Below are 24,864 nucleotides of genomic sequence, written 5' to 3' on the forward strand. Positions count from 1 at the left end.
AGTATCTCACATTTAATTTCTCCTTCAAATAGAGTCTCCAAAACATTTCTAACTTGCCTCTAGAAGAAAGACCCTGAGAAGTACTGATCTGGTGGAAACACCTAAGAGGTATGAATGGTGATAACAGTTACCTACAAAGAATATGCCATAGCAAATACCGATTGTCTCTCTAAATGTTCTCTTTTGTCAAGGTTTCTTCTTACTATTTTGATTTGGCACTCATCTCTGTCTAAACTCTTTTGAAAATCACTAAACAACCAATTTCATTCACAGAGAAAAGGGGAATGCATTTCCAATAATTTTCAAGTTTTCAGTAGAACTTTATACTCCATATAAAATTGATTATACACAATATACAATATGAAATAGAAGAGATGAAAATACTTTGTAATTAAAGATTTGGAGATAAACTTGCAACTGAGGAAGGCATAATTGATCTCTGGAGACTATTCAGTGCGTGCTTACTGGTGGACTATTTTCTCCACTCTGGATATTTAATGCATCCTATTGATTCAGTATATCCCCCAAAAAACTACTTTGGTGTCATAATATGTCTGAAAATAGCTTAGCCTTCACTAGCTATCAAAAGCCAGAGGAACTAAGGTGTGGCACTCAGAAATTTGAGATTGCTTTTCACTAGTTTTATAATGGCTATTGCTAAATTGTATTATTACCCTGTAAGTTATTATTTTTCTTGACATGTGAAGTGTGGGTTAGTTGTTAAGGAGAATGACGCTGTGGTTATTAGAAAAATAGTGAAAGTATTTGCTGACTGCCTCAGTCTTTCTAACTAGATAACAGTTCTTGAGGCTAAGCTACTGCCTGGGACTTTGTATTTTAGACAAAAAATTCAATATAAGGAAACTTATATGTAATCTTTTTGTGATGATCCCTGCTTCAAATTGACAAAAAGATTAGGTGTTAAAATCAAGTAAGTTTTTGAGACTCTGGATTTACTTAGGAGATTGAAAAGCTTTTACTATAAGAGTTTTAAAAACTCTTATCAAATCCTTCTCTGCTATCTCATTTTCTTCCTGAAGGTTAGGTTGTTAGGTGCTACAGTTTTATCTAATGTACAAACACCTGTATGTATGGACCTTTAAAAGCAAGAGGATTACTCCCATTTGGTTCATTGTTACCTGACCAAAAGCCTACACAATGAGCAATCTTGTAAATATTGACTACGCCCACCAGGAACTATAACTTATACTACAGTAACAATATTGAAGGATGAAAAGAGGAGACAGAACTGCAACACATAAAAAGCTGCCAGGCAATAAACAAACACACCAAGGGGGGAAAAACAGATCCTGTCTTCGGAAAGTTGTGGTATTCCCAACTTTGCAGATTTAATACTGTGGTACTTTAGTACCTTGAGCTGGACTTGACCTGAAGGCATGCGGGTATGGAAGAATCAAATTCATACGGGGTATCTACACAGCTATCAGACATCTGCTTTCTCTGACAGGGACACTTCATTACATTATGGCACATCAAAGTGCTCCCAGAATGGGAAAAGCTTATGGCTCTAGGTTGCTGCCTGGCAGAGGAATATGCCTCCAAGTGGGACCATTAAGCCCAGGCCACCTGCCCTGGTCCACCCCAAGGCAGGAGCATAGGACAGTGCTATGGCCCCTCTGCCTTTCAGTGGCTGGGGGTGTACCTGGCAGAGCAGCTCACTGGTTCTGCTTTTATTTCCCAGTCTGGAAAACACTTAATGCTGAAAACTGGTGTTAAAATAGATATAAAAGCTGCTAGTAATGCATTTTACTTAGGAATTCTGCTACTTTTTCACTATGGATCTGTATTTTATTCTTAGCTGCTAAACTTCTCTATGTGAAAAAATATGCTACAGCTTGAGCGTGGCAAGAAAGATGAGACAGCTGCTAAAGAGAAAAATATGATTTTTTTATTCTGCTTTTGAATGCTCCAACCAATGTTCAACTAATATTTGGGGGGTTGTGGATTCTTGTTAGGAGATATTGATGATGGAGTTAGGACTTTTTGGTGTATCCTTTCAGTGCAAGAAAAGCACACCTGCCTGTGGTGGGAATTCAAGTAACTAAGGAATTCGGTCACTTACTTAAGCTGCACACATGTCTGAATTCAGGCCTTGGTAAAGCCTAGTTGGCAACAAAGTCTTTGGAAGGACTTTGCACACAGCCTCTGTTTAAGGTAGTGTCTCTATTGTGTCTCTTACCTTATGTCTAAAAAGGAATTTCACTGCTTCTGATACTCACAGTGAATGAAATGTTGCATTAAAGAAAACAACTCGGTATGCAGAGAGGATGAGAAGGTAGTCAGTCTTCTGTTTTGCTATTGAGCACCTGGTATTCTTTTATTTTATATTACACAGTTGTTATCCCACAGGTCAGCCTGTGGAAAAGAATATAAAGATAATCCTATAATAAAGGCTCTCCAGTTTAGAAGATGCTGGAAAGAAAATAAACCAGGAAATAATTTGGAAGTTCTTACTTCCTTTGGAAGTACTTTGTATCTTGTGGATATCATCAAAGAGCCCTCTTTAGGAGAGATTCAGACACAGTGACAGGTAAATTGGTAGGACAGGGCACCTCCAAGGAAACTGGTAGTGGCAGGAGAAAAGGTGAACAGGATGCAATGGGTGTCAGTCACCATGCCAGACCACTCTGAGAGGCAGCAGCTCAGCAAGTTACAGAATTACTCACACACTACAACCTCTGCTGTTACCTTCAGCATTCATGACATGATTAGATATGCCAGACTCAATCAAGGCACCATAATCAGGCCCACAGACGCAGCAAAAGAATATGTGGGCTACTAAGAAATGAGAAATTCAAGTTCTTTGCAAAAGAAACATGCTCATACAGACCAAAGTGGTGAAAAAATGTGATGATATTCACTTTTTACATAAACACGTGAAACTTTATAGACTGAAATGCTCAATTCATCCCTACTGAAGTAAGTAAAAAACTCTGACCCTCAAAACCATCTATCAATGAGAAATTAAAAAAAAAAAAAATCCTAGAAATACACCACTCAGACTCATGACATTACTTAATTCTACTACAGTCATTTCCACATCAGGTGACAGCAAGAAAACGAAATTTTAAAGCAATACTGACAAGCCACAACAGTGTCTTTCACACACTAATTGAGAAGTTAGCTTAGAGAGGACTCAACATTATAACTTAGACTGGAATAAGTCTCTGTTAGTCAAATTCCTCACTGCAAAGCAGGAAGGCTTGAACATGAAGATACATCAGAAGATCTTTCACTTGAATCTTTTCAGTGTCCTGACTTCCTTCTCCCCTTCAAACAGATTATTTAATCCAAGCTGCTAGTCAGCAAGACTTTCTGCATTAAGATCTCTCCAGTGCCTCAGGAAATGCCTGGAGACCTCCTCACTCAAAACGAAGCAGTTCTTGCATCTGCTGCTCATCTGAGTCAATTGTACTGGGCACAAGTGCACATCACAAATTATAGACCTGGAAGCATAAAAATGTGATCAAAAAATTATAATGATCTTTTTTTCTACCAAACATACCATTTCAAAACTTTGAAAGTGGATTGGTTAATCTGAAGTCTTTTCATTTTACTCAGAGAGTAATACAATATTCAGCAATGCCAGCTCAACAATCACCTCAAACAAAGCTGCTTTAAAATTCTTTCTGCAGATGATTCATGAAGTAAAACAAATCTTTCTTTCTTCCTTGTAATAACAGCCTCATCACAAGACATCTGCTTTTTACTTATTACTTCTACTGACAGCCAGTAAAAGAAAGGATTCTGTAGGAGTGGCCTCACCTATGAGTCTACATATCTTTCACCTCTCCCAGTGGGTATATTCTGAAAGTGCCAAGCTACTCTATTTAAATTTAGTGGCAGCTGATTTGAATAGCTTTGAAGCTACACAAAACACAAAATGAGTTATCCTCTGTGGAGAAAGGCAGGAACATGAGAAACAGCTCCTCGTTGTGCAGGTTCCAAGTCACATATTCTCCTCCCACCAATTTACTGTCTCTAAATTAAAAGTACATCAGCCTTTTCCCTTAACTATTCCAACTGTAAAGCATTTCCAGATCCCTACTGATCTTCATCTAAATTCTAACAGTTGATGTCTTTCTAATGGTTTTCAACACAATGATCAGTAAAATCTCCTATGATTTTGTAGCTTTAGTATATCTTAATTTTTTAGAGTATTTTTGTTTCCTAGCACAGACATTTCTGGGTGCTGTCATGCTGCATCAACACTATCATAAAAAAAAAGCTGAATCTCACCTGGAAACAATTTTTCTATCTCTGTAAAAAATGAATAGTATTTGCTTTTTACAATTTGATGCAGAAAATCTGTGTTCTTTTTCATCCAAGGCAAGGCTTCTCCATTAAGTTTCTGTTCTAAAACAGAGAAGAGAGGAGAACAAAAAACAAAAGCTCAATTTTCCTTTGGACTGTACAGAGAAACTAGTCAAGTCTTGGGGCTGGGAATGTGGGTATGGAGTAAAGTAATAACATCATCCAAAGTACAGCTTGTATATTTAGAAAAGCCTTTTTTTTCATAATAAGTATATTGGAACTAATTGCACACGATACTCACTGTACTGGAAATAATTATACAACATTATGCATGTAGGCAGATATTATACAATGATGGTTTGTCTCGAAGTCATATTTTGGGTGATGTGCAAATGAACGCTTCTGCATATGATGCTGTCAGCCTTAGAATGCCTTAGTCCTTCCCTGTTCCACGGTTGCCTGCAAAGGAAAAAGACTACGGATCGCCCTACACCGCCAGAACACATTCATTGGAACTGAAGGAAAAAAAGCTTCAGCTGAAGGTGGTGAACACCTCATAAACAGACCTGATTTGTCACGCTGTTACACTAGAGATTACACTGTGAGAAAAGATTTATATCTTTATCAGTTTTACTGATGCGGAAGGAAAATATTTTGGGTTTCTGTTATAAACAATGCATTAGCTCTATTGTTGATAAGACTAAGCACACAGGACTGGAAGTAGAGCAGATATTGGCACTAAAAGAACAAAAAAATGAGTTTAAATGTCGAGAAAGACAGACACTGAAAATGTGCTCTTGAATTTCAGGTCAAAGAGTAGCATTAGTGGTCAGCTGAGGAGTGCAGACTGCGTAATAGCAGCCTGCATTATAATAAAGCTCATCTCAGTTTCGATCTTAGTTTCAAAATTTTGTGTATGTTGCTGGAAATGTTTACAGTCCATTATACACAGCAGCACACTCAAAGCATCCAGGATCATACCAAATACCCAGTTTTTCAAAAAACCTTCTCAGCAACACAGTGCTCTCACTATCAGCCAAGTGAACTGGGAACATGGATCCCAAATAACCTGGACAGGTTTGCCCGGATTCATAAGACAACAATGTTAAGTTTGATCTGATATAATAAAGTTTGCTCCAAAACCAGGCTCCACTGCCCCAAGAGCAGGAATGGGGCTAACACAGCTGTGAGCTGTGCTCCTTGGTGCTACCTGTCACTGCAGGGGCTCCTCAGGTGCTTCAGCTCCAACTTAAAGCTGTGGAAGACCTGAGGCTGGGTAACAGCACAGTGGGACCAACGTGGAATCTTGATCTTTTCGTGCAACTGCCCAACATGCAACATGCAGGGTGGTGCATGAAGCCTCTTTATCCCCTCAGGTCTGAAATAAAATACAGCTTGGCTTTTGCATGAGTGATACACCTCATGAGGCTCCCATTGCCAAGTATGAGACTTTTGACCTCCTGACTTTTTAACTAGTTTTCAACTAGAAGAAAAGATTATTTTCTTCTCCCTCAAACTAACCCAACCAGCCATCTCCAAATCTACAATAGTACCAACAACAGCATTGCTTTCAATTAGATCAGCCTTTACAATTTCAGCAAAAAACATTACTTTTTAAAAAGTCATGAGCCCTTAAGAACAGCACAGTATAAATTAAATGTTTGTAATTTTAATGGCCACTGCTTGTTTTTGTTCTGTTAATGCTGCCCTTTCTGTAGAAACTTAAATCATTAAAAAAATATTTTTGAGTGGTTTTACTGTAATATTTGATATCTTCCACTAATGCATTTTAGATATATTATTCTAATGTGTTGGGAGCTTTGAGGCACCTCATATCCTGGAGGAAAGACAATTAGGCAGTTCTTGTCAGTATCGTCATTCAGTTAATGAAATATCTAATAACACAGTTCATCCATTAGTGGGCTATACCACAATTTAAATACCTTACAAATTCGCAAAGCCTTAGCTTATCCTACTGCATACTAGCCGTGCTTGCCCCTAAGGCCTATGAAGAGCTCTGTGTATACAACAGAGTCCAGGAGTAATGAATTTCTGCTGCTCAGCAGCGAGAGCCTTTCCCTTCACATTAATGTTCAGTGCCTTTTGTCTCTTCATTTTGTAAAGACATAGCACTGATAGGCCTTCCCTCTATTTTGTGTCAACGCCTTGACATGCTCCCACATCCACTTTCCTGAGACAATGCTGTTCTGATTCGGTCCAGGACAATTGCCAGGTAACACACATTTTCAGCAACTTCACGAGACGGGCCTGTGCTTGGCACCACGAGATGTGGGTTCGGCAATCCAAGAGATGCAGAGGAGGTCGTCTCCGGGAGATGAGGCGTCACCTCTCTGGGTCTCACTCCATCCACTCCAATCATAATTTTCTTTGCGATGTGTGCTCTGATCTATAATAAATACACAGCAGCGCTCACACACCGTCCGTGCTTTCACTCAGGAGCTTTATTTAGGCGCTTTCAGTCACACAAGGGTCTCTTTCCACTCGGAACACCAGCCCTGCCCTGCCCTGCGCCGCCCTGCCCTGCCCCGGCCGGGCCGCGGACACCCTCCCGCCGCCATGTCGCCTTGCGCACGCGAGCGACGCCTCCTCCCCCGTGCCCGGGGCGTGCGCGGAGAGAGCGGGGCAGCGGCGCTCGCGGGCGCTGCCGGCGCAGCCGTTCCCCGCATTCGCTTTCCCGAGGGCTCTCCCTCCGTTCTTCCCCCGGCAGCCCCGCGCTGAGGACACCTCGGGGCCGCCGGGCCGTGCTCAGCCCGCGGGGGCGGTGCCTGCCGACGGAAAGTGCTGAGTCACGGCCTGACGCGCGGCCGCCGTCACGTGCGGCGCTGGGATCGGGGCGGCCGCCGCAGCGGCTCAGAGTGCAGAGCGCACCCGCGGCTCGGAGCGCACCCGCTCCGCTCGCTACGGCTCCGCTCGCCTCCCGGGCCTCCCCCGCTCCCGGCCGGCATGGGGCTGCTGTCGCAGGGCTCGCCGCTGAGCTGGGAGGAGACGCGGCGGCACGCGGAGCACGTGCGGCGGCACGGCATCCTCCAGTTCCTCCACATCTACCGCGCCCTGCGCGACCGCCACAAGGACGTGCTCAAGTGGGGCGACGAGGTGGGTGAGACCTCGGCCGGGCGCGGCCTCCGCCGCGGCCTCCGCCGCCCGCGCGGGCGGGCGCAGGTGCCGCTCGAGTGCGGGCCGGGCCGTGCCCGCCGCAGTGCCCGGGGAGGGCCCGGCCCTCGGCCGCGGCGGCTCTGCGGGAGGGGACGGTGCGGGGCTGCCCGGCGGGGCTTTGTTTACCCCGCGCACACACACACGCTCGCCGCCTGTCGTTGCGCAGCACGGCTGCCCTCGCATTGCCTCTCGTTACCAGCACGGCTGCCCCACTCTGAGCGTTTCCGAAACGCTAACACAACTTCCAGTGTTCCCGCCTGGCAACGGTCGGTTGGCCTGGGCAGCCCCTCGGGAGGTGTATTCCCGGGGCGGTGATGCCCGGCAGCACTCGCTCCTTCCCCGGAGTTTATGTTTTCTGGAGCGAGGTCTGAGTGAAGCATGTGTGTGCCTGGACTCCACAGCAGTGCCAGCTCAGCCCCAGACTCGGTTTTTGGGAGGCGAGCGAGGGAAGCAGGACCGAGGATGTGCGAGTGGCTCTGCAGTGGCAGCCCTCTCGCCGCGCAGTGTCCCTCCTGATCCCCGTGGAAAGAGACCTGCCGAGCCTTGCTTTACCCCAGAGTCTCCTGGGCGTCCTGTACATGTCAGCCTGCCTTCCAAACAAGGATCAGGATGATTACTCGGGTCATGACTGGAACTTTGTTACAGGTGCTTTGTGCTCGAGCACCGTAACTTCAGCCACAGGTCTTAGGCGTATTGCCTTGTAAACCTGTGCTGAATTGCGCCACAGCCTGACAGCACTCTGCGAGAAGCAGAGTCTCCTCTATTGATCCGTAGGATTGGCCGAGGGACCCAGCTTCCCCTGGAGACAGGGAGCAGCTTCACATGTGCTGCACTAGTGGCTGTTCTTGATCGTGGTGTTGGTGAGGTCCAGCGTTGGTCACTTAAGAGGTGCCTGTGATGTGACTGCAGGGCAGTTGGAAGAGCAGAGTAGGATGTGAACAACGTGGAAACTTGGCCATTGCATCTCTGTGTCATGCACAGTTTGCTTTCTGAATGGCAAAGGGACTTGTGAGAAAACTTTATCCAGGTGGTACCAGTAGCTGTTCACAGATGCTCTTTGCCAAAGGAAAATGCTGTTCACCATGAGCACTTTGAGAGAACTTGTCTCTTAAAGTCTGTACTTCTTTTAAGGAATTCCTGTCACTGTTCACGTAACAGCAGGAGCTGCTTCTGTGAGTGAATGGGGGCTTGGCTACTAAAATCTGTTCAGTGAAAATATGTGTTGTCTACACCACAGAGTTTAGCAGCCAGAGTGGCATGGACTCAGGAGATTTAAATATACTTTTATCTACCCCCATCTGATGTCTCTGTGTTCCTACGTCTTATATGACTGAAATTATGCTGACAAAAAAACCTCACAGCCTTGAGTCCAGGATTATAGACAGTCTGCATATTGCTCTGAGACTTAGCTTGAGGGTTTTCTCATTAATCTTTAAGATAGGATGCTCATTTTTCTATGGATGTTAGATTTTAGTTCTCCTTGCTTTCTCAGAGTGAGATTTCACAAGATAGCTAAGGTTCATCCATTAGCAAGCTTCCCTTCCAGGTTCCAGACTTGTGTTTCTGCTGCCTGTCTTGTGTTTTTACTGGCCATCTGAGTTCGAAAAATTAACCCAGCAGAAAACTCTTCTCCTGTTCAGTTTTGAGGATGGTTTGTTTTCTCAGCAGAGCTTCAGCTGTTTCACTGCTAGATCCAACAAACTGTGCTTAATGTGAGGAAAGTAGCAGGAGCATGTGGAGGAAAGGGTCATGCAGAACCAGCCTCTGCAGCACCCACAGCTGGTCACTTGGTAGTCTTAACTGTGTGGTGAGACTGGACTCTGGCAGCCTCTTTCTTCCTTCAGCTGGGGGACCGTACTGAACAAAGTATTTATGCTCAGTAAATAGTGGTGCATTATGTTTAAGGAGATTCACAGTTTTCTTCTATCATGCCCAGCATGGCAGGAGGAAGAATTTTAAGAGCAGTATCATTAAAGCTACTATTTTGATGAGAAGTAAGAGCAGTTTTTGAAATGCCTATGAACATTCAGAGAAGGTCAGGTAACCCAGTTCATCAACTACCTCTTCATTTTAACAAATGATAATAAACTCAGGTGTGGCAACTTACCTTTGTTCTACTGTGTTATGCAATTATATATTTTTATGTAACACAGCATTTAAGAGTGTGTTAATGGACCAGAGACTTGTAGCCAGTCTGCTCTTGTTGTGCAAACACAAAACTGTACCTCTGCCCATAACTTCCTTGAGCTGTGCTGTAGATAGACTAGTGCCGAAAGCAGTAAATTTGTTTTCCATTTTTCCTCTCAAATATCTAGTTATTAGAAAGTGGCGCCACGTTTATATACAGCTTAGATGAATCAACTGACTAATTGGACAGTTTTCATAAAAAGCCTTTTGTGCACTTTGACCTTCATGTGTAAAGTCTTAGCCTGAGGGTGTTTAATTATTTTAAAAACTTCTTGAAGATAGAAATCAAGAATGAAGATGACACCCCTCATGTAATGGTAGAGATAAAATCAGAAAAAACAAAATTACTTTTGTGTTCAAGAGATGTTTCTGAGACAATGTTCGGTGAAAAATGTATTTTCTAATTTTTTTTAAGGAATGCTCATGAAGAAAAAAGCCAGCTTTGTTAGTACATGCTGAGTTTGTCTTTCAGGGCATATGTGTGAATACTTTAAAGGTTGTCACCATCTAGGTGATGCCATTGTGAAAAGGAAATACTGTGTTTACTCAGTGGTATAGAACTAGCCTTTGCTTTGGTTTTGTTTTCAACAGGACTCCACTTTTCAGTGTGTGTTGTAAAACTCATTATAAAACTGTGGTGGTCCTTTGAGATCACAGAATCTTCTGAGTTGGAAGGGACCCACAGGGATCATCAAGACCAACTCTTAAGTGAGTGACCCATACAGGGATCAAACCCACAACCCTGGTGTTATTAGCACCAGGTTCTAACCAACTGAGCTATTCTCAAGGATGCTTGTAACCTCCTAGGGCTTCCATTTCCTGAGATCCCAAGGGAATGAAACTGGGAAATCATCGTGTGCTTTCTGTTCCTTGGGTGCCAGGCAGAAGTGTTGAGGCTAAGTGCTAATGGCTGGTGGCATCTGTTTGGAAGGGAGCAAGACAGCATCACAACTTGCATTGCAGGGTAGCATTCCCTAATACTCTTGTCTTCTCCAGAGTAAAGAGCTGGAAAGGTCAAAACACTGTTTGTGCTGCCTCTTGAAAAGTCAGCTCTCTTACTGCTTGCAGGGTTAGTAGAACCAAGAGCTGTTATCTCTTTTGAGGTAAGTTCTTTTTTACTCTGTTTTCTGCAACCGTGAAGTCTTTGCAATGGTAAAAAAAAAAAAGCCTACAAAATGTGACTGTAACAGAATAAGACTTGCTTTAAAAAAAGCTTTCTAAAGGTCTCCTTGAATCTGCATTTGCAGGTAAGGTCTTTTGCCTCTTAATCATCCTTCTACCTCATTTAAAACTGACAGTTGGCCTCTCTGTTTATACTTGACTTCTCCTGACTGTGGGGAATACAAAACAGTGAACTATCTCATTATCCCTCATCAAACCCTGCTTCACTATCTGTGTCTTAATGCTCACAAAAATTGGGCAACAATTAGATCTGCTGATGAGACCCTGTGTATAATAGGTATAATATAAGGTATAATCTCCTTGTGTTTTCATCTTCCTCTTCCGTGCAATAATGTATGCTAAACTTTGGATTTGCAGAGTCACGACCATTAAGTTCTATTTTGTTTTGGTTTTTATTTCAGAATTAAAAACTTGCAACTTTTCAATATTGTGTGTTAGGACTCCAGTAGAGTTAGCAGATACTATGCGAAACAATTAGTTTGTGCAGCTTGGCAGATCTTAGTAGTTTAAAACTAGAAGAGTTTAAAGGGTTTGAGCCAAAACCTATTCTGCTGCTTCCTACTTTTGTCCCAAAAAGCTGTCTTCTGTGCCAGTGCATTATTAGTCTCATGTGCTGTTTAGTGCCTCTTGCGTGCTGATTGCATTCCTCTAAGTGATGGACATTGCTTAAATTTCTCTTTGCAGCTTTATGCAGACACTCAGATCAGACAAGTGGAATGGCTGGCCCTTGGCTGGGCTCGCTGCTGCTGCTTTGTTCTGAGTGTGCACACAAGTGTACGAGTCACGGCAGCTCATGCTTAACCACAGATACATGTGTTCATATGTGCATGTAATACTTGTCTTCCACAGTCTGCAAAGAATAAGGAGGAGCTGCTTCAGCATATGAAAATTTCAAGAAAGGTGTGCTGGAGGGAGATCCCTCAGAAGGAGGGGATGTAAAAAGCAAGCATGGGCAAAACACAACAGTTTTATTTGAAAGTATATGTGAATGAAATGGGAATCTAACTTTCTCAGCCTTGTTTAGTTAAATTGGACACAATGACCCTTTTGTTGTGTATGAGTCTTATTCCTGTCAGTGTTGGAACCCAGCACACAATAAGCATCTTCAGCGTTTAAAAACTTGTTTTCTTAATGGAAACTTGAAGTGAAATTTGGAGACCCTTAAATAGGTTTGATAATGATGTGTATGAGGCAGCATGAAAAATATGCCACTGCACTGCTTGCAAGTTGAAATCTTACTGAGTCAATTCTAGTTTGTTTTTGGGTTTGGTTGTTTGTTTTATTTTCTTCCTGTTACTTCTTTCTCAACCCTTTTTAAGCTTCTTTTGGTCTTTGTCCTGTACATTTGATTTATTCCCCTCCTTATCTTTTAGTTTTTTAATTATACCTTGTAAATAAGTTAAATGAGAACTAAAAAGAACAGTTGCTAATCAGCACTTCCTCGTGCAAGAAGCAAAGCAGCCCTTCTCAGGTGCTGCAAGAGGCCAGAGGTTTCTTACCAGGATGTCCCAAAGGTATTGCTCCTGTTCAGAAGATGCGTGACTCTTGAAAGCTTTCTCCCTTTTCCTAATGAAAGGCTGGGCTGTGAAAAGAGCTGCATTTCTTTTTGAGTGATTCTTCCTAGGTAACTAGCAGTTGCATTAATGTCTTGCTAGAGTTTATAGCCTGTTCTGGTTTTGGTTTTTTTCAGGGCAGTAGCAATATATAAGTGATAAGATCAGAGATGTTACTTTACAGTCTGCAGAACTTCAGACTGGTAAAATTATTGCTGCATCTTAAGGAAATGGATTGGTGTTCAAATGCACACAATTTGAGACTCTGGTTTGTCTGTTACCCATTTAAAACCAGGAAAAAAATCTAGGGCATTTTTTAGCAATGGTGAATCTAGCTCACCAGCTGCATAAAATAAGAACAGCTACTATCTCTAAAATACACAGTTGAAGTTTTAGCTATCTCTTTGCTAAAAGACAACAATGAGGCTTAGTGAGAGACACTTGTGCACAAAAATGTTCAAAAAGAGATAAGAAAGGACCAGAAATGATAAACAAAGGAATAGGTTCAGAGAGCATCACAGTGTACAGGAAAGGTGGTGTTCTTTTCTCACTTTACGAGAAATTTGGCTAACCTAATAGAACAGAAAAGCAGAAGATGTCCTTTTAATATAGTTATTTACTTTACAAAGCCTAGGTGTCCTGTAGAACAGGATGCCACATGATAGCTTTGAAGCTGAGATAGACAGTTACAGGAACAACAAGAATAGACAGTTTATTAGAATTTTTTTAAACTCCGTGTGCTGCAAGATGTTTGTCCATTTATCCAAACCACTTAGATAATTGTAGGTGACTTGCGGGGTTTCCTTAGTGTTTGTCTGAAGCTTTCTAACTAGCTCTTTGTTGTATATCTTATGAATAAAACAGAATCACAAAAAACAGTGGTTGCATTTTCCTGAATGTCAGTAATAGGGGGTCTTTAAAAAAAATTCAACCAAATCGTTATACAGATTCATCATCACTATTGTGATGATCTCACGTTCTCACTTCGTACAAACTGCTGCAATATACCAGTGTGCTGAAATTGCTTTGTTTTAAAGCTTTTCCTGGGAGTCTTGTGCTTATAATAAAGCTAGCATGGCCTAAAGCTTATGAATTATTTTTTTAATTTGAGTTCTTGTCATTTTAAGACAAATGCTTTTAGTCTTGCCCTCCCCCAGCAAAATTCCCCAAACAGAATGCGTTTTTGAATTTCTTTCATGCAGAAATTCCTCTTGATGGCCCCTGCCAAATGTGGCATGTGTGGATGCATCTCAATGGGAGCTGTCTTAATCGATGTGCTTGCCTGCTGGCCAGCTGGGGGGGAAGCAGCACTTGAACGATTTGGTTGTCACGTGTCTGCTTGTTCATCCTTTCTCTCTGAGCTTTATTTGGCTAAATAAAGGGACAGTGGAATTATTTGTTTACAGTAAGATTTAGTGCTTCCTTAATACCTTTTGGTATGGATACTTGCTGTTTAAAATAGCAGTGTTGCTGGGGCGGGGACTGAAGGTATGATGTTAGTGCCTCAGCTCACACTTCGTGACAGCTGTGAGTGTATATATGCAACCTATAAAATGAATGCACGAATGCATGTAAATATAACTCTTTAAATCTTGACTTGAACAAGATGGGTGGCCTTGAAGAGTCTTTGTGTTTATTCCTTCCCTGGTTACTTGGGCTGACGGTCACGAAACTACTTTTTCTGACTGGCTTTATTCCTCATGTCAGGGAAAACCTAAACTAAACCCTCTAGCTCTCAAAACATGCACAGTGTGTTAACCCACCCAGTGGCTGATAATTTTGCTTCATCTCCCTCCTGCTCAGTTCTTCCATGTCTGGGTGGCAAGATATGTATGGGTTGTAGTGCAGCGCTAGTGACCTACCTGAGAGCTTTGGTGCCGGATGCACTGTGCACGGGACAGTACAGGACTTACTGTAGTTTATACTGAGATGCTCTTTGAAAAGTTAATTTTGTAATTAATGAAAACCGGTTTGGGGTTTTTTTTTGTTGTGGAGTTTTTGTCTTTTTTTATTTTTTTTTTCCCAAAGCAAGCTGCAGTTTGTCATAAATAGTGACCAGCCCCCATGGTCAACATTGATTTCCTCCTTTTCAATGTCAGATTTTAATAAGAGAAGCTTAAATTACCTACTGGTTTTATATTTCTGGCAATGAAATATTCTGTTCACAGTGGACTTCCTTCTGTGGATGTCAAGTGGTGGATTGTAATTCCTCTTTTCCCACAGGACCTATTCTTACTGTGCAGATGCCTTATTTTAGTTAACAGTATGAGAAAGGATGAATTAGAAGGATGAGTACAAGAAAGATTTTGTTGTTGATGTTGCATGTTTGGTTTTTCTACTCTTGCTTTGTGATGCAAAAGGCAACTTAGAAGCTTGCTGCATCTTGTTTCACAGCTGAATAAATGAAAAAGTTGTCTTTGCTGCAGAAATCTAAAATTAACATTATCCCAGTCTTTTTAACAGTATTAACCTCAGGTGTTACATAGTACAGCAGTCAAAGAAGACACTTTTTTCCTGTAATGCACTACATCTTTACTTCTTTAGAATCATGCAAATGTTTATACCTTCTCGATTTTAATTTTCAGTAACCCAGCTTCCTGGTTTGTGGTGTGTGCAGCACAGAATGTCCTCTATTCACGTTGTGTCATGTGCAAAAGAAAATCTGCAGCTCTGATGTTGGCACATAGGAGGAGAGACAGGCAAGAGCACTTAGCTGGGGATTGCTCTATTTACTGAGTTGAGAGCCCCTGCATCCTCTTTGGTTTTTTTATCTATGGTCATCTTTATTGTGGCATAGAAGTTCTTGGGGTTTTTTTATTATTGTCAAAATAATGGAAAACATGAGTTGTGCTTTGTTTCTGGGACATGGTTTCTCTGAGTTGGTTTTCTACAGAGCTGGTGATGGTGCTTTGTTTGTTGGATTGGCCACTTCAAATCTGCTTAATCAAAATTAAGCATTTTGGGAATTATATTTGAATCTTGGTTCAACTGTTTGTGGCAGATTTTTGCAATTATTTCTGTTGCAGAGAACATCCATAGTAATCTCATGAGCGTGGAAATTCCTTGCGTCATGCCACTGTGCAGTTTTGGGGCTTGCTGGCTAGAAGCAGGGTAAGCAGTCTCTGTGGCACTTCCAGACTTGTTTCTCTCTGAATTTATCTCCCTTGGGGCTTAGACTCACCCTTGTAAGCCAGTAAACCCTTCATTAACAGTATATTACCAGCTGATTATTTCTGCGGCTCCATGTTTTATCACAGCAGTAGTAAGAAAATAACTACATTAAAAAAACCATCTTGAATATTATGCTCTACATGCGTCAGAAGTATTTGTACTTACAGAAAATACTTGCTTTTTCCATCTAACACTGTGGCAGAGGTTCTTTAATGAATAATCAAGTTATTAAAAGTTTGTTCTCTAGGCTGTCATTTAATGGTAGTGGTATTTTAATGATACATTAACTGACCAAATATATAGAGGAACTACTTTTTTTTTTCCATGTGAGCTTAATAGCTGGGGAAAAGGGGTTTTGTTTCGTTGATACTCTTGAGAGGAAAGTTTACCTTAGTTTTTGTTTTCTACTGTATGCACAAATATAGAGGCATACTACATGATAATACTTAAGTGTTGGTAGTGGCTTCTGGTAGTAGTAAACAAAGCCATGAGACCTCATTGGACGTTTAGGGAAAAATTTCAATTTCTTGTAAAGCCTGAGGGAAGGCTTGTATGAAGAGATTGCTAACAGTTTCTCCAAGTATGTGTGGCAATAGCTGCAAAGTGGAAGGAGAAAGAAGCTGTCATTAAGATTGCCTTTGAGAAACAGCAGTAGACCATGAGTCCCTTGTGATGAGGTTTTTTAGAAGCACAGAATGGTTTGAGTTGGAAGGGACCTTTGAAGATCATGGAAGGACATCTTCCATTATACCAGGTTGCTAAAAGCTGCTTCGAAAACTGGCCTTGAACACTTCCAGACATGGGACATCTACATCTGAGATGGACGGTCAGGAGTGTGGTACAAGGCTAATGCAAGGTACTGTTTTTCACAGCTGCAGATTGTGCAAGCTTGCATTGCTTTTCTCTCAAAAAAGCTTCTCTTCAGATAATTCTTCTAAACTATTTTCATCTCTTCTGTCATCTTCTCTACACCTTACTTCTGAGCTTACTGAAGTCCAGACTCTCTGCTTTCTTATGTTCTGGTAGGCAGAAGTAACTCGTGGAAAATACTTGTTAAAAGAATATTAACATTAACTCTAGAGCAGAGATTTTACTCTCAGCTGTTACATAGTTTTTGTTCCGTGTGTACTTAGCATGATGGTGTTAAACTGAGTGAGGAGGGATTTGATATTGGGAAGCAGACCACTGCCAAGGCAAGTATTTGGACAGTTGCTACAATGTTGATGTCCAGGTGCTGGAAAGACAAATTACTTGTCGGTAGAATTGCCTTGTTAAGCTTTAGGGCTTGACATGCTCAGTGATCTCAGAGCTAGGGGGAGAGGTTAGTAAAGCTTAGGCAGAAGGATGTACTACTGATAGTGGGCACAAAGAACACAGAATTTACAGGCCACAAGGACATTTGGCACAACTCCCAAGATAAGAAAAAAACTAACAAAGCCAACTCAGCAACTGTGCTGAGATCGGCTCCAACTGGATAAAAGGTAATTTTGGCAGAGGGAGCTTCCCAGCACTGACTCACAACCCACCAGCTCAAGAAACGAACCAACCCAAAAGAAGAGAAAGACCGAGCATGCGGACTAATTAGCATGAAAAGCGAGAGAGTCATTTAACCAATAGAAGGTAGAATACTAATTAATAAGAGAACTATGTAACTTGTGGTCAATGAACAGTGATTTCTTCGTTTGCTAAAACATATAAATGGTATAAAGTTTTGATGATCAGGTAGCTAGCCTTTTGTGGGTTACCACCTAGCTCCCTACTTTGCATAAATTAAGAATAAAGCCTTAAGCTGAGACAGGGGAGATTCAGATTAGATATTAGAAAAAAGCTTTTCGCTGTTAGGGTGGTCAGGCATTGGAATAGGTTGCCCAGGGAGGTAATGGAGTCACCATTCCTTGAGGTGCTTAAGAGGCATCTGGATCTGGCAGTGCGTGATACAGTTGAGTGATTACAGTGATAGTGCTGGGCTGACGATTGGACTGGATGATCTTAAAGGTCTCTTCCAACCTTGACAATTCTATGATTAAATAGAAATACCTTGTCTTGGTGTGTGAATTGGCACTACACACCAGGCAGTGAGCCTGCATTGAAGACAACAGTGTAGCATGTGTGACAATTTCGGTTCTCCTCGTTCCTTGGAATTAGTACTAAAGAATTGTTTGACTGATAACACCTTCATTTTTAAGCAGTGCACTTTGTGCAGAAATAATGTATGTGTAGTTATGGTCAAATAACTCAGGCATTCAAACACAATTTCAGACATGCTTACCCATTGCCACAGGCTTACCCACTTTGCCACCAGGCAAGAACTAGCAGAACTGTTTGACTTAATGAATGGAGAGTGGTTGCGGTTCTCCACAGCTGAGAGGCTTCAAGGTCTCACTTGTATTTACAGAGGCGACATCAAAGAATTTTCAAAAGCCTGAAATTTTCTTTGTAGCAAACTCGGAGAAATAATCGTAGTAAGTGAAGCAATGCCGTTCTGGGGGCTGTTCTGCTAGCAAGCTAATGGTGCATTCTGCTTCCCGAGAAGATTCGGCAGTGGAGTTGAGCTGGCATGGAAGTACTTTGTAGATGCAGTACATTGCAAACCAGTAGTTGAGAGGAAGGAAACCTGTAAAGAACAGTTTTTCTTTATGTTGGCTCATGGGTAGTTCTGTTAGAGTATTTGCTTGAACAAAGAATTTATTTGCTTTTCTAATGCATTTAACTGTGAACAATACATTTTTTTAGGCTTGCTCTATGTGTGTGTGAATTTAAAGCTTTTGCAACCTTGCTGGCCAAACTGTTGTTCCTTTGCCTGGTAAGGTGTTACAGCACTTCTGAGAGCCAGACAGACCTGGGCTTGTCAGAGGGATTCGTTCACTGAGGCTGTGCTGAGCATGGCTGGCTGCAGGGAGAAGCTGGGAGACCACATCTTTACACAGAATCACACACAGAATATGCTGAATTGGAAGGGCCCCACTAGAATCATCGAGTCCAACTCCTAGCCTTGCACAGGACCATCCCCAGGAGTCACACCTGAGAGCATGTGCCTGAGAGCATTGTCCAAATGCTTCTTGAACTCTGTCAGGCTTGGTGCTGTGAACATTTCCCTGGGGAGCCTGTTCCAGTACCCTTCACCCTCTGGGTGAAGAACCTGTTCTTAATATCCAACCTAAACCTCCCCTGACACAACTTCATTCCCTTGGGTTCTGTCACTGATAACCACAGAGAAGAGATCAGCGCCCATCCCTCCTCTTCCACTCATGAGGAAGTTGTAGACTGCAAGGAGGTCTCCATTCAGTCTCCTCCAGGCTGAACAGACCAGGTGACCTCAGCCACTCCTCATACAGCTTCCCCTCCAGGCTCTTCACCATCCTCATTGCCCTCCTTTGGACACTCCTTAATGGCTTAATATCTTTCTTATGTTGTGGTACCCAAAAGTGCACAGAATATTCAAGGTGCAGAGCAGAGTGGGACAATTCCCTCCCTTGACCGGCTGGAAATGCTTTGCCTTATGCCCCCCCGGACAGGGTTGGCCTTCCTGGCTGCCAGGGCACTGCTGACTCAGATTCAACTTGCCATCAACCAGGACCCCCAGGTCCCTTTCTGTGGCACTGCTTTCCAGTATCTTGTCCTCAGCAGCCTTGCAGCAGGTGCTGGCCAGAGGATAGAGATATGTAGGGTTTGCTGCAGGGTGAGAGCACTGACTGAGAACTTGGGTCCAAAGTGGCCGCCTTCCTTACCACGGCAGTGTGCACTGTCCTAGCTGGCTCTAAGTCAGCCATCTGCATCAGTAGTTTGACCTGATATATATTTTGCTACTTGCTAAGGAGCCTTAGTTAAAATAGTTAAAATTAGAGGGAAAAGTGAACTCTGAAGAGCTTGGCAAAACAATGAATTATGAATGTTGGGTGAAACCCCACATATTTGGCGGCCCTTGGACTCGAATCTCTGCCAGGCAGGCTGATTCTCTCAGCTTGGCTGCATTTCTCTAAACTTTATTGTGGATCGAAAACATGTGAGAAGGCTGTGAATGATGAGCTGAAGTTGAATGTAAAAATGTGTGAACTCTGCATTTGTTTTTTTTTTTCTTTGTAACTGTAGGATAAATCTTTTGATGAGCCTAAATTACATTCTTTAAGGATGCTCATTCAGTCAGTCCCTCTGTTGTCAAGATACTCTGTGGGTTACTTGGAACTGTTGGCAGCCGTCTGAAGTTTTTTTTCTTTTCTCATTAAAATTAATGGCAGATCTTCCCTGTGTTAAGACAGCTTTGAAGATTTAGTCAATGTTTCTGGAGTCAAGAGTAATAATTGTTTCTAAAGCTAGATGCATAAATACAGTATATTCACTACTGTACTTGGAATATGAAACACTGATTTCTTTGGGTTTGCCTTCTGGGCTTAATGTTTCTTTACCCTTTTGGCTTATTTTCTTTTGTGAAACTTGTAATTCCATTTATAGAGAAGTGCAGTGTTCTCACCAGCAGCTCATTACAGCTACCTTTGGAGGGGGATTTCTAAGAGAGGAGGCTAATGGTAGTAGCATATTTATGTATTCACCATGCATGCAGTGGGCTTGATGCCCATTCTGTGTCCATATGTGTGGCTCACACCTGTGGACTCACATACCCTCTCTAGTTTAGGCTGGCTACTAGTGAGAATGCTTTTACAAAGCAGGAGATGATGTTGAACGTGTAGGAGACTGGAAGGTATAAAAGTCCATTTTTCTTGCCAGTAATCAGGGTCAAGTGTTACTGGAGAGACTGGTACTAGGTAATAATTAAATCAGTATTGGCATGTGTTCTGGTTGACTGTAGTCTGTAGTTATCTCAAGATAATGGTGAAGATTATGGTGGCATAGTACATGCAAACCACAAAGTACACTTCACAAAAAAGTGTTGTCTTGCACAGAAACTAGAAATCATTATTTTTCTTTAGGGAATTAAAATTTGATCTTAAAAAATTGCTGAATGAGTCCCTCCAGAGTTTGTGTCTGATCAGATTCTGTAGAATTACACTCTTGGATAATGCTGCTTGAGATTTAATTGCAAATCCCAGCAGTGGATTGTATTTTTTATCACGGTAGCAAGCAATAACTCTTCCATGGACACTGAAGCAACCAACGAAGATGAAGCCTACAAATCCACTTCCAGAGTGCTGGAAAACATGGCAAAAGTTCCCTGTGTTTTGGCAAGTTGCTTTCCTGTACACATCAGACTTCTATACAAAACAGAAGTTGCCATGAGTTGGTATCCATCAGCATCTTGCATGAATCTGATCTCCTGGAGCTGGAGCAGTCATATCTGTAAAGCACAGAAGGATGTTGCTCTAGACAGTGTTGGAAAATGAAACAGAGGAGCACAGTGCAAAACCTCTGACAAGTTCTAACTGTGAAACTGCAGCCTGAATTTTTAACTGTAAGTTGATGTTTCAACTAGATGATTTATGTAAGTCTCGGAGACAGCAGTTTTAGAGCCTCCAACAAAAGCACTGGATATGACCGCTGGTCCAGTCAGGGGTTTGAAAACCAGTACCCTGGTAACACGTTTCCGTGTGCGACTTCTGTTTTTACATGATAGGCAATACATTGCACTTGGGCACTGGTTTGTCTTTCACACTTCCCAGAACATCGCAAAGCAACCCCTGCCAAATAGGTGTTAGGAAATAGAGTGTATCAGTAAGTATTTAAGGGCTACAAGATCCAGGAGGCTGTTAGATTGCTGTTCTGGGTAGCACTCTAGAAGTCTTTACGGGAGCTTTGAGAGCAAGTATGCATGGAAATTAGAAAGTTTGAGATGAGGGTGTTCCAAGCTTGGCTGCTTTCAGATAATCTCTTTTAGGGAAACAATATTCTCTAGTGTTGGGATGCAGCACTGCTGTCATTAGTGGCTTGTTGGATCGAGTGTGGGTTGCACACTGGGGTAGGAACAGGGGCAAGGAGGCAGAGGTCTAAGGGAAAGGTACACCGCTGGGCAGGAGAAGAAGAAAATATGGCAGCAAAGCTGAATCAAGTAGCAGGGGAAACCCCTGTCCTGTGCCTAGTGAGGCACTGTGCTAGTGCCTTTATTAGCTCCAACAAGTGATGGGTGTAAATGGATGTCTTGTAGAATGACTCCCCTTTTTTTGTTTATTTGGTGGGTTTTTTGGTCAACACCAAAGACTGTAACTCGTGGAATGACAATGAAATGTCATGCTTGCATGGGTTTTAATTTTTTCTTGTCTAAAAATAGTGTGAAGGCAAATACAAATTCAGGATTTTTTTTGGTGAAATATCCCAAATTAGAAATGGAGGAAAAGAAATTTCAAGGCTGATTTCAAGGAATTTGCATTCTTTATTCAAGATGAAATAAGCCAGCATACATCTTCATCAGTACTGCTTACTGCATTCACAGTTAGTGATGGTTTTTAAGCTTATGTAAAGTTCATTGTGACATCTTTTTTCCAGTTGATGCTTAAAACTATGTGCCACTGTGTTTGTGTCAGAACAAAACCTTACTGTTTAATTGTTTTGTTTTTATTATTTACAAGGTGGAATATATGTTAGTAAAATTTGACCATGAGAATAAGAAAGTGCGCCTGGCACTCTGTGGTGAAGAAGTTCTTCAAACACTGCAAGAAAAGGGGGAGAAGGTAAACCCAAAGTGAGTAGCTGTTTCCTGTTTCTTTTTTTTTTTTTTTTTTAATCCTCCTGCTGTGGTACTGTACAGAATTTTGTAGACCTGGCTTAACAGTCAAATCTGCTGTTGGTAAAACTGTAAACCACAGATACTGATATTTTCAGATAAATCTGGGGTTCAGGAAGTGAAAGATTTTGAGCACACTTGCAGGCAGTCCATGTACTTTTTATATTATGCTTTGGAAAAAAGGAGGATGTAATGGTGAGCCCACAGAAGTTGTAGTTTGGGTATTTTTTTGTCTTGCTCTGATTTTGTGTCTGTGTGTGCACAGTAATCCCTGCTCCATAAAGCATATGTGTGTGTGCACTTGTTCCTGTATGTCTGACTTCAGGAGCAAGTGAGGGCTGTATAGGGAAGCCTGTTGTCTGTAGGAGCACTCTCCCGTTTGTGGAAGAATTAGGAATGTAGATGTAAGGTTGGCAGGAAAGTTTTTCCCTATCCTCCCCTGTGGTGTTTTGAGGAATAATTAGAATATGTCCCTATTTCAACTATTCAGAGAACTGTGAATTACCTTCTAACTGATGGCAGCAGAGAAATGAGACCAGAGACAGCAAAGTGTTTTGGCTGAAGAGAGCCAAAAGGTCACAGCTTACAGGAGGGTAGAGATGAAAGGCTTTTGTCCCCTGGACCTGTCAGCTTCTCTCTGTCTGCCTTGACCTCCTCTTCCAGTAAGGCTTCCTTTTCTGTCTTTCTTGGTAGGGGGACTAGTGAAAGCCTACGAGAAGGAACCCCTTTGCTTTTAGCATCAAGACAGCTACTGTCAGGAGAATAGTAAGAAGTTGCTCTGCCTGTGGTAGGGTGTGCTCCACAGAGTAGGCATGGCTTCACAAGGGCATGGGCAGGTACTTCTTTTTAGGGGTGACTAGGTGCACTTAAACTGCATTTTAATCTTAACCCAATAAATTTGTAAAACAGGACAGGCAGTAAAAATAAGAAATGGAACAGAACTTTTGTCATACCTTGCACTGTGAAAGCATTAGAGGGTTCTGTACTTTCCAGTTTTAGTTAAAACCCCAAGAAACAAAGCTTGAGACAGATACTAAAGGTGATTGCAATTTGATGACGTAAGCAAATTCTGCTTGCTGCACTATACAGCAACACTATTACTGCCAAACTGTGCCTTATTTTCTTTGTACTGCCTCCTGGCAGTGAGGTACGTTGGAAGGTATGTTGTGTTACTGTCAAATAATCAAATTTAGGAGGTTTTTCTTGCAAGTGGTATTAATTTCTGTAATTCTCCCAAATAATTAATCTTTTTTAAAGTTGCTGAAATATTTACATGAGGCTATTATTTTATTATAGCCACCCAACACTCTGGAGACCAGAATATGGAAGTTACATGATTGAGGGGACACCTGGGCAGCCATATGGGGGAACCATGTCCGAGTTCAACACTGTGCAAGACAACATGAGGAAAAGACGTCAAGAGGCTGCTTCTGTACTCAAAGAAAATGAGGCTGTTTGCACTGTGACATCATTTCCAAGGTGAGATGGTTATTGAAGTGTAATGCCATGTTTCCTATTCTCCTTATACAGTTTTTCTCCTTACTGCATATAGCTAACTGTACAATGAAATAGAGAAAAACATGATTCAGTTGAAGTACTTTGGCTTGATGTTCCAGTCATGTTTCCTAAAATTTTCATTGCAGCAAGACAAGCAAATAAGCATCTTTTTAGCTTGCTTCTAACCTGTGACAATTTTGTATTAGGAGAGAATACCTGAATATTCATAACATATATTCTATATGTTGTATATAGAATAGTCTGCCATCTTGAGTTGATAGAGCAATTCATATATAAAAGGTTTCTCTTTACCTATTAATCTTTACCTTTAATCTTTATAAATAGCAGTTTTGCAAAATATGGCTAACCTGATCTATTTTTTAACACTACTTTTTCACTGAAGTGCATGTAGGCTTCTGGTAGTTTGGAACACACAGACTTAAGACTTCTATAATACAATACTGTACTTACTGAATCTAGAAAGGAGAGCATCTCTCCTGGGTGGATAATACCCTTACAAAAAAGGGTAGATTTCCTCCTTTTTATTGTTATTAAGACATACTTGAAGAAATTAAATTCAAGATGTACTTCATTACCTAGGAGAAACTGTACTTTATGCATTCCTTTCAAACATAATTCTAGGCAGGGATTTATTATGTTCGTTCTAACTAGCCTGGTCAGTGAAGTGAATGAAGATAGTTATGCTTATAATGGTTAAAAAGTTGCTCTGCAGTAGAAGAGAAAGAGCTGACCTTACTGGCTAGTTTCTTGGGTAATACAGAATGCAGTGGCCCTAAATTCTTGCTGAGAGCAGGAACAGTACAAAATATGACTTAGCAGTGAAGTTCAGGTGCCAAAATGCCTGCATTAAGCCCCATGAATGCTGTTTTCTCTTTATCGGAGCTGTACTAGGTGTAATAAGAACTTATTTAAAGTCCAGTGGTTAAGAAGTTCTCAGTGTATTACAGAATTTTGGGGGGTTTTCCCTGCAACCTTATAAATATATTATGTCATTAAATAAATTTTCTATACAAACATTTTTGACCCAGTTTTGCAGGGAATAAAGGGAGAGTTCTTCATCGCTTTATAGATACAAATAGATACTTCTTACATCACTGTAGGAGCAAGACATTACACCTCAGTAAATGTGTTGCT

At 41.7% G+C, this 24,864-nt stretch overlaps 1 protein-coding gene and 1 long non-coding RNA gene across 2 annotated transcripts in view; one reads left to right on the forward strand and one right to left on the reverse strand.

Annotated features, from left to right (window-relative positions):
* Positions 1-2,856: 2,856 nt before the first annotated feature.
* On the reverse strand, positions 2,857-7,414 carry LOC120323159. The gene is made up of 4 exons (XR_005563352.1): positions 6,219-7,414; positions 4,577-4,734; positions 4,261-4,377; positions 2,857-3,467 (listed from the first exon to the last, which is right to left on the reverse strand). It is a non-coding gene; the product is annotated as an uncharacterized LOC120323159 (long non-coding RNA).
* Positions 6,969-24,864, forward strand: part of GCLC (glutamate-cysteine ligase catalytic subunit) — a 38,175-nt gene continuing 20,279 nt past the window's right edge. Inside the window, exons 1-3 of the mRNA XM_027725043.2 lie at positions 6,969-7,389; positions 22,058-22,170; positions 23,509-23,691. Coding sequence (XP_027580844.1) covers positions 7,240-7,389; positions 22,058-22,170; positions 23,509-23,691 — 446 coding nt within the window. The 5' untranslated portion in view covers positions 6,969-7,239. The remainder of the gene's footprint in view (positions 7,390-22,057; positions 22,171-23,508; positions 23,692-24,864) is intronic.

The sequence above is a fragment of the Pipra filicauda genome, unplaced genomic scaffold (genome assembly GCF_003945595.2).
Source record: "Pipra filicauda isolate LSUMZ 115617 unplaced genomic scaffold, ASM394559v2 scaffold200_size1382263_pilon, whole genome shotgun sequence".
Lineage (NCBI taxonomy): Eukaryota > Metazoa > Chordata > Aves > Passeriformes > Pipridae > Pipra > Pipra filicauda.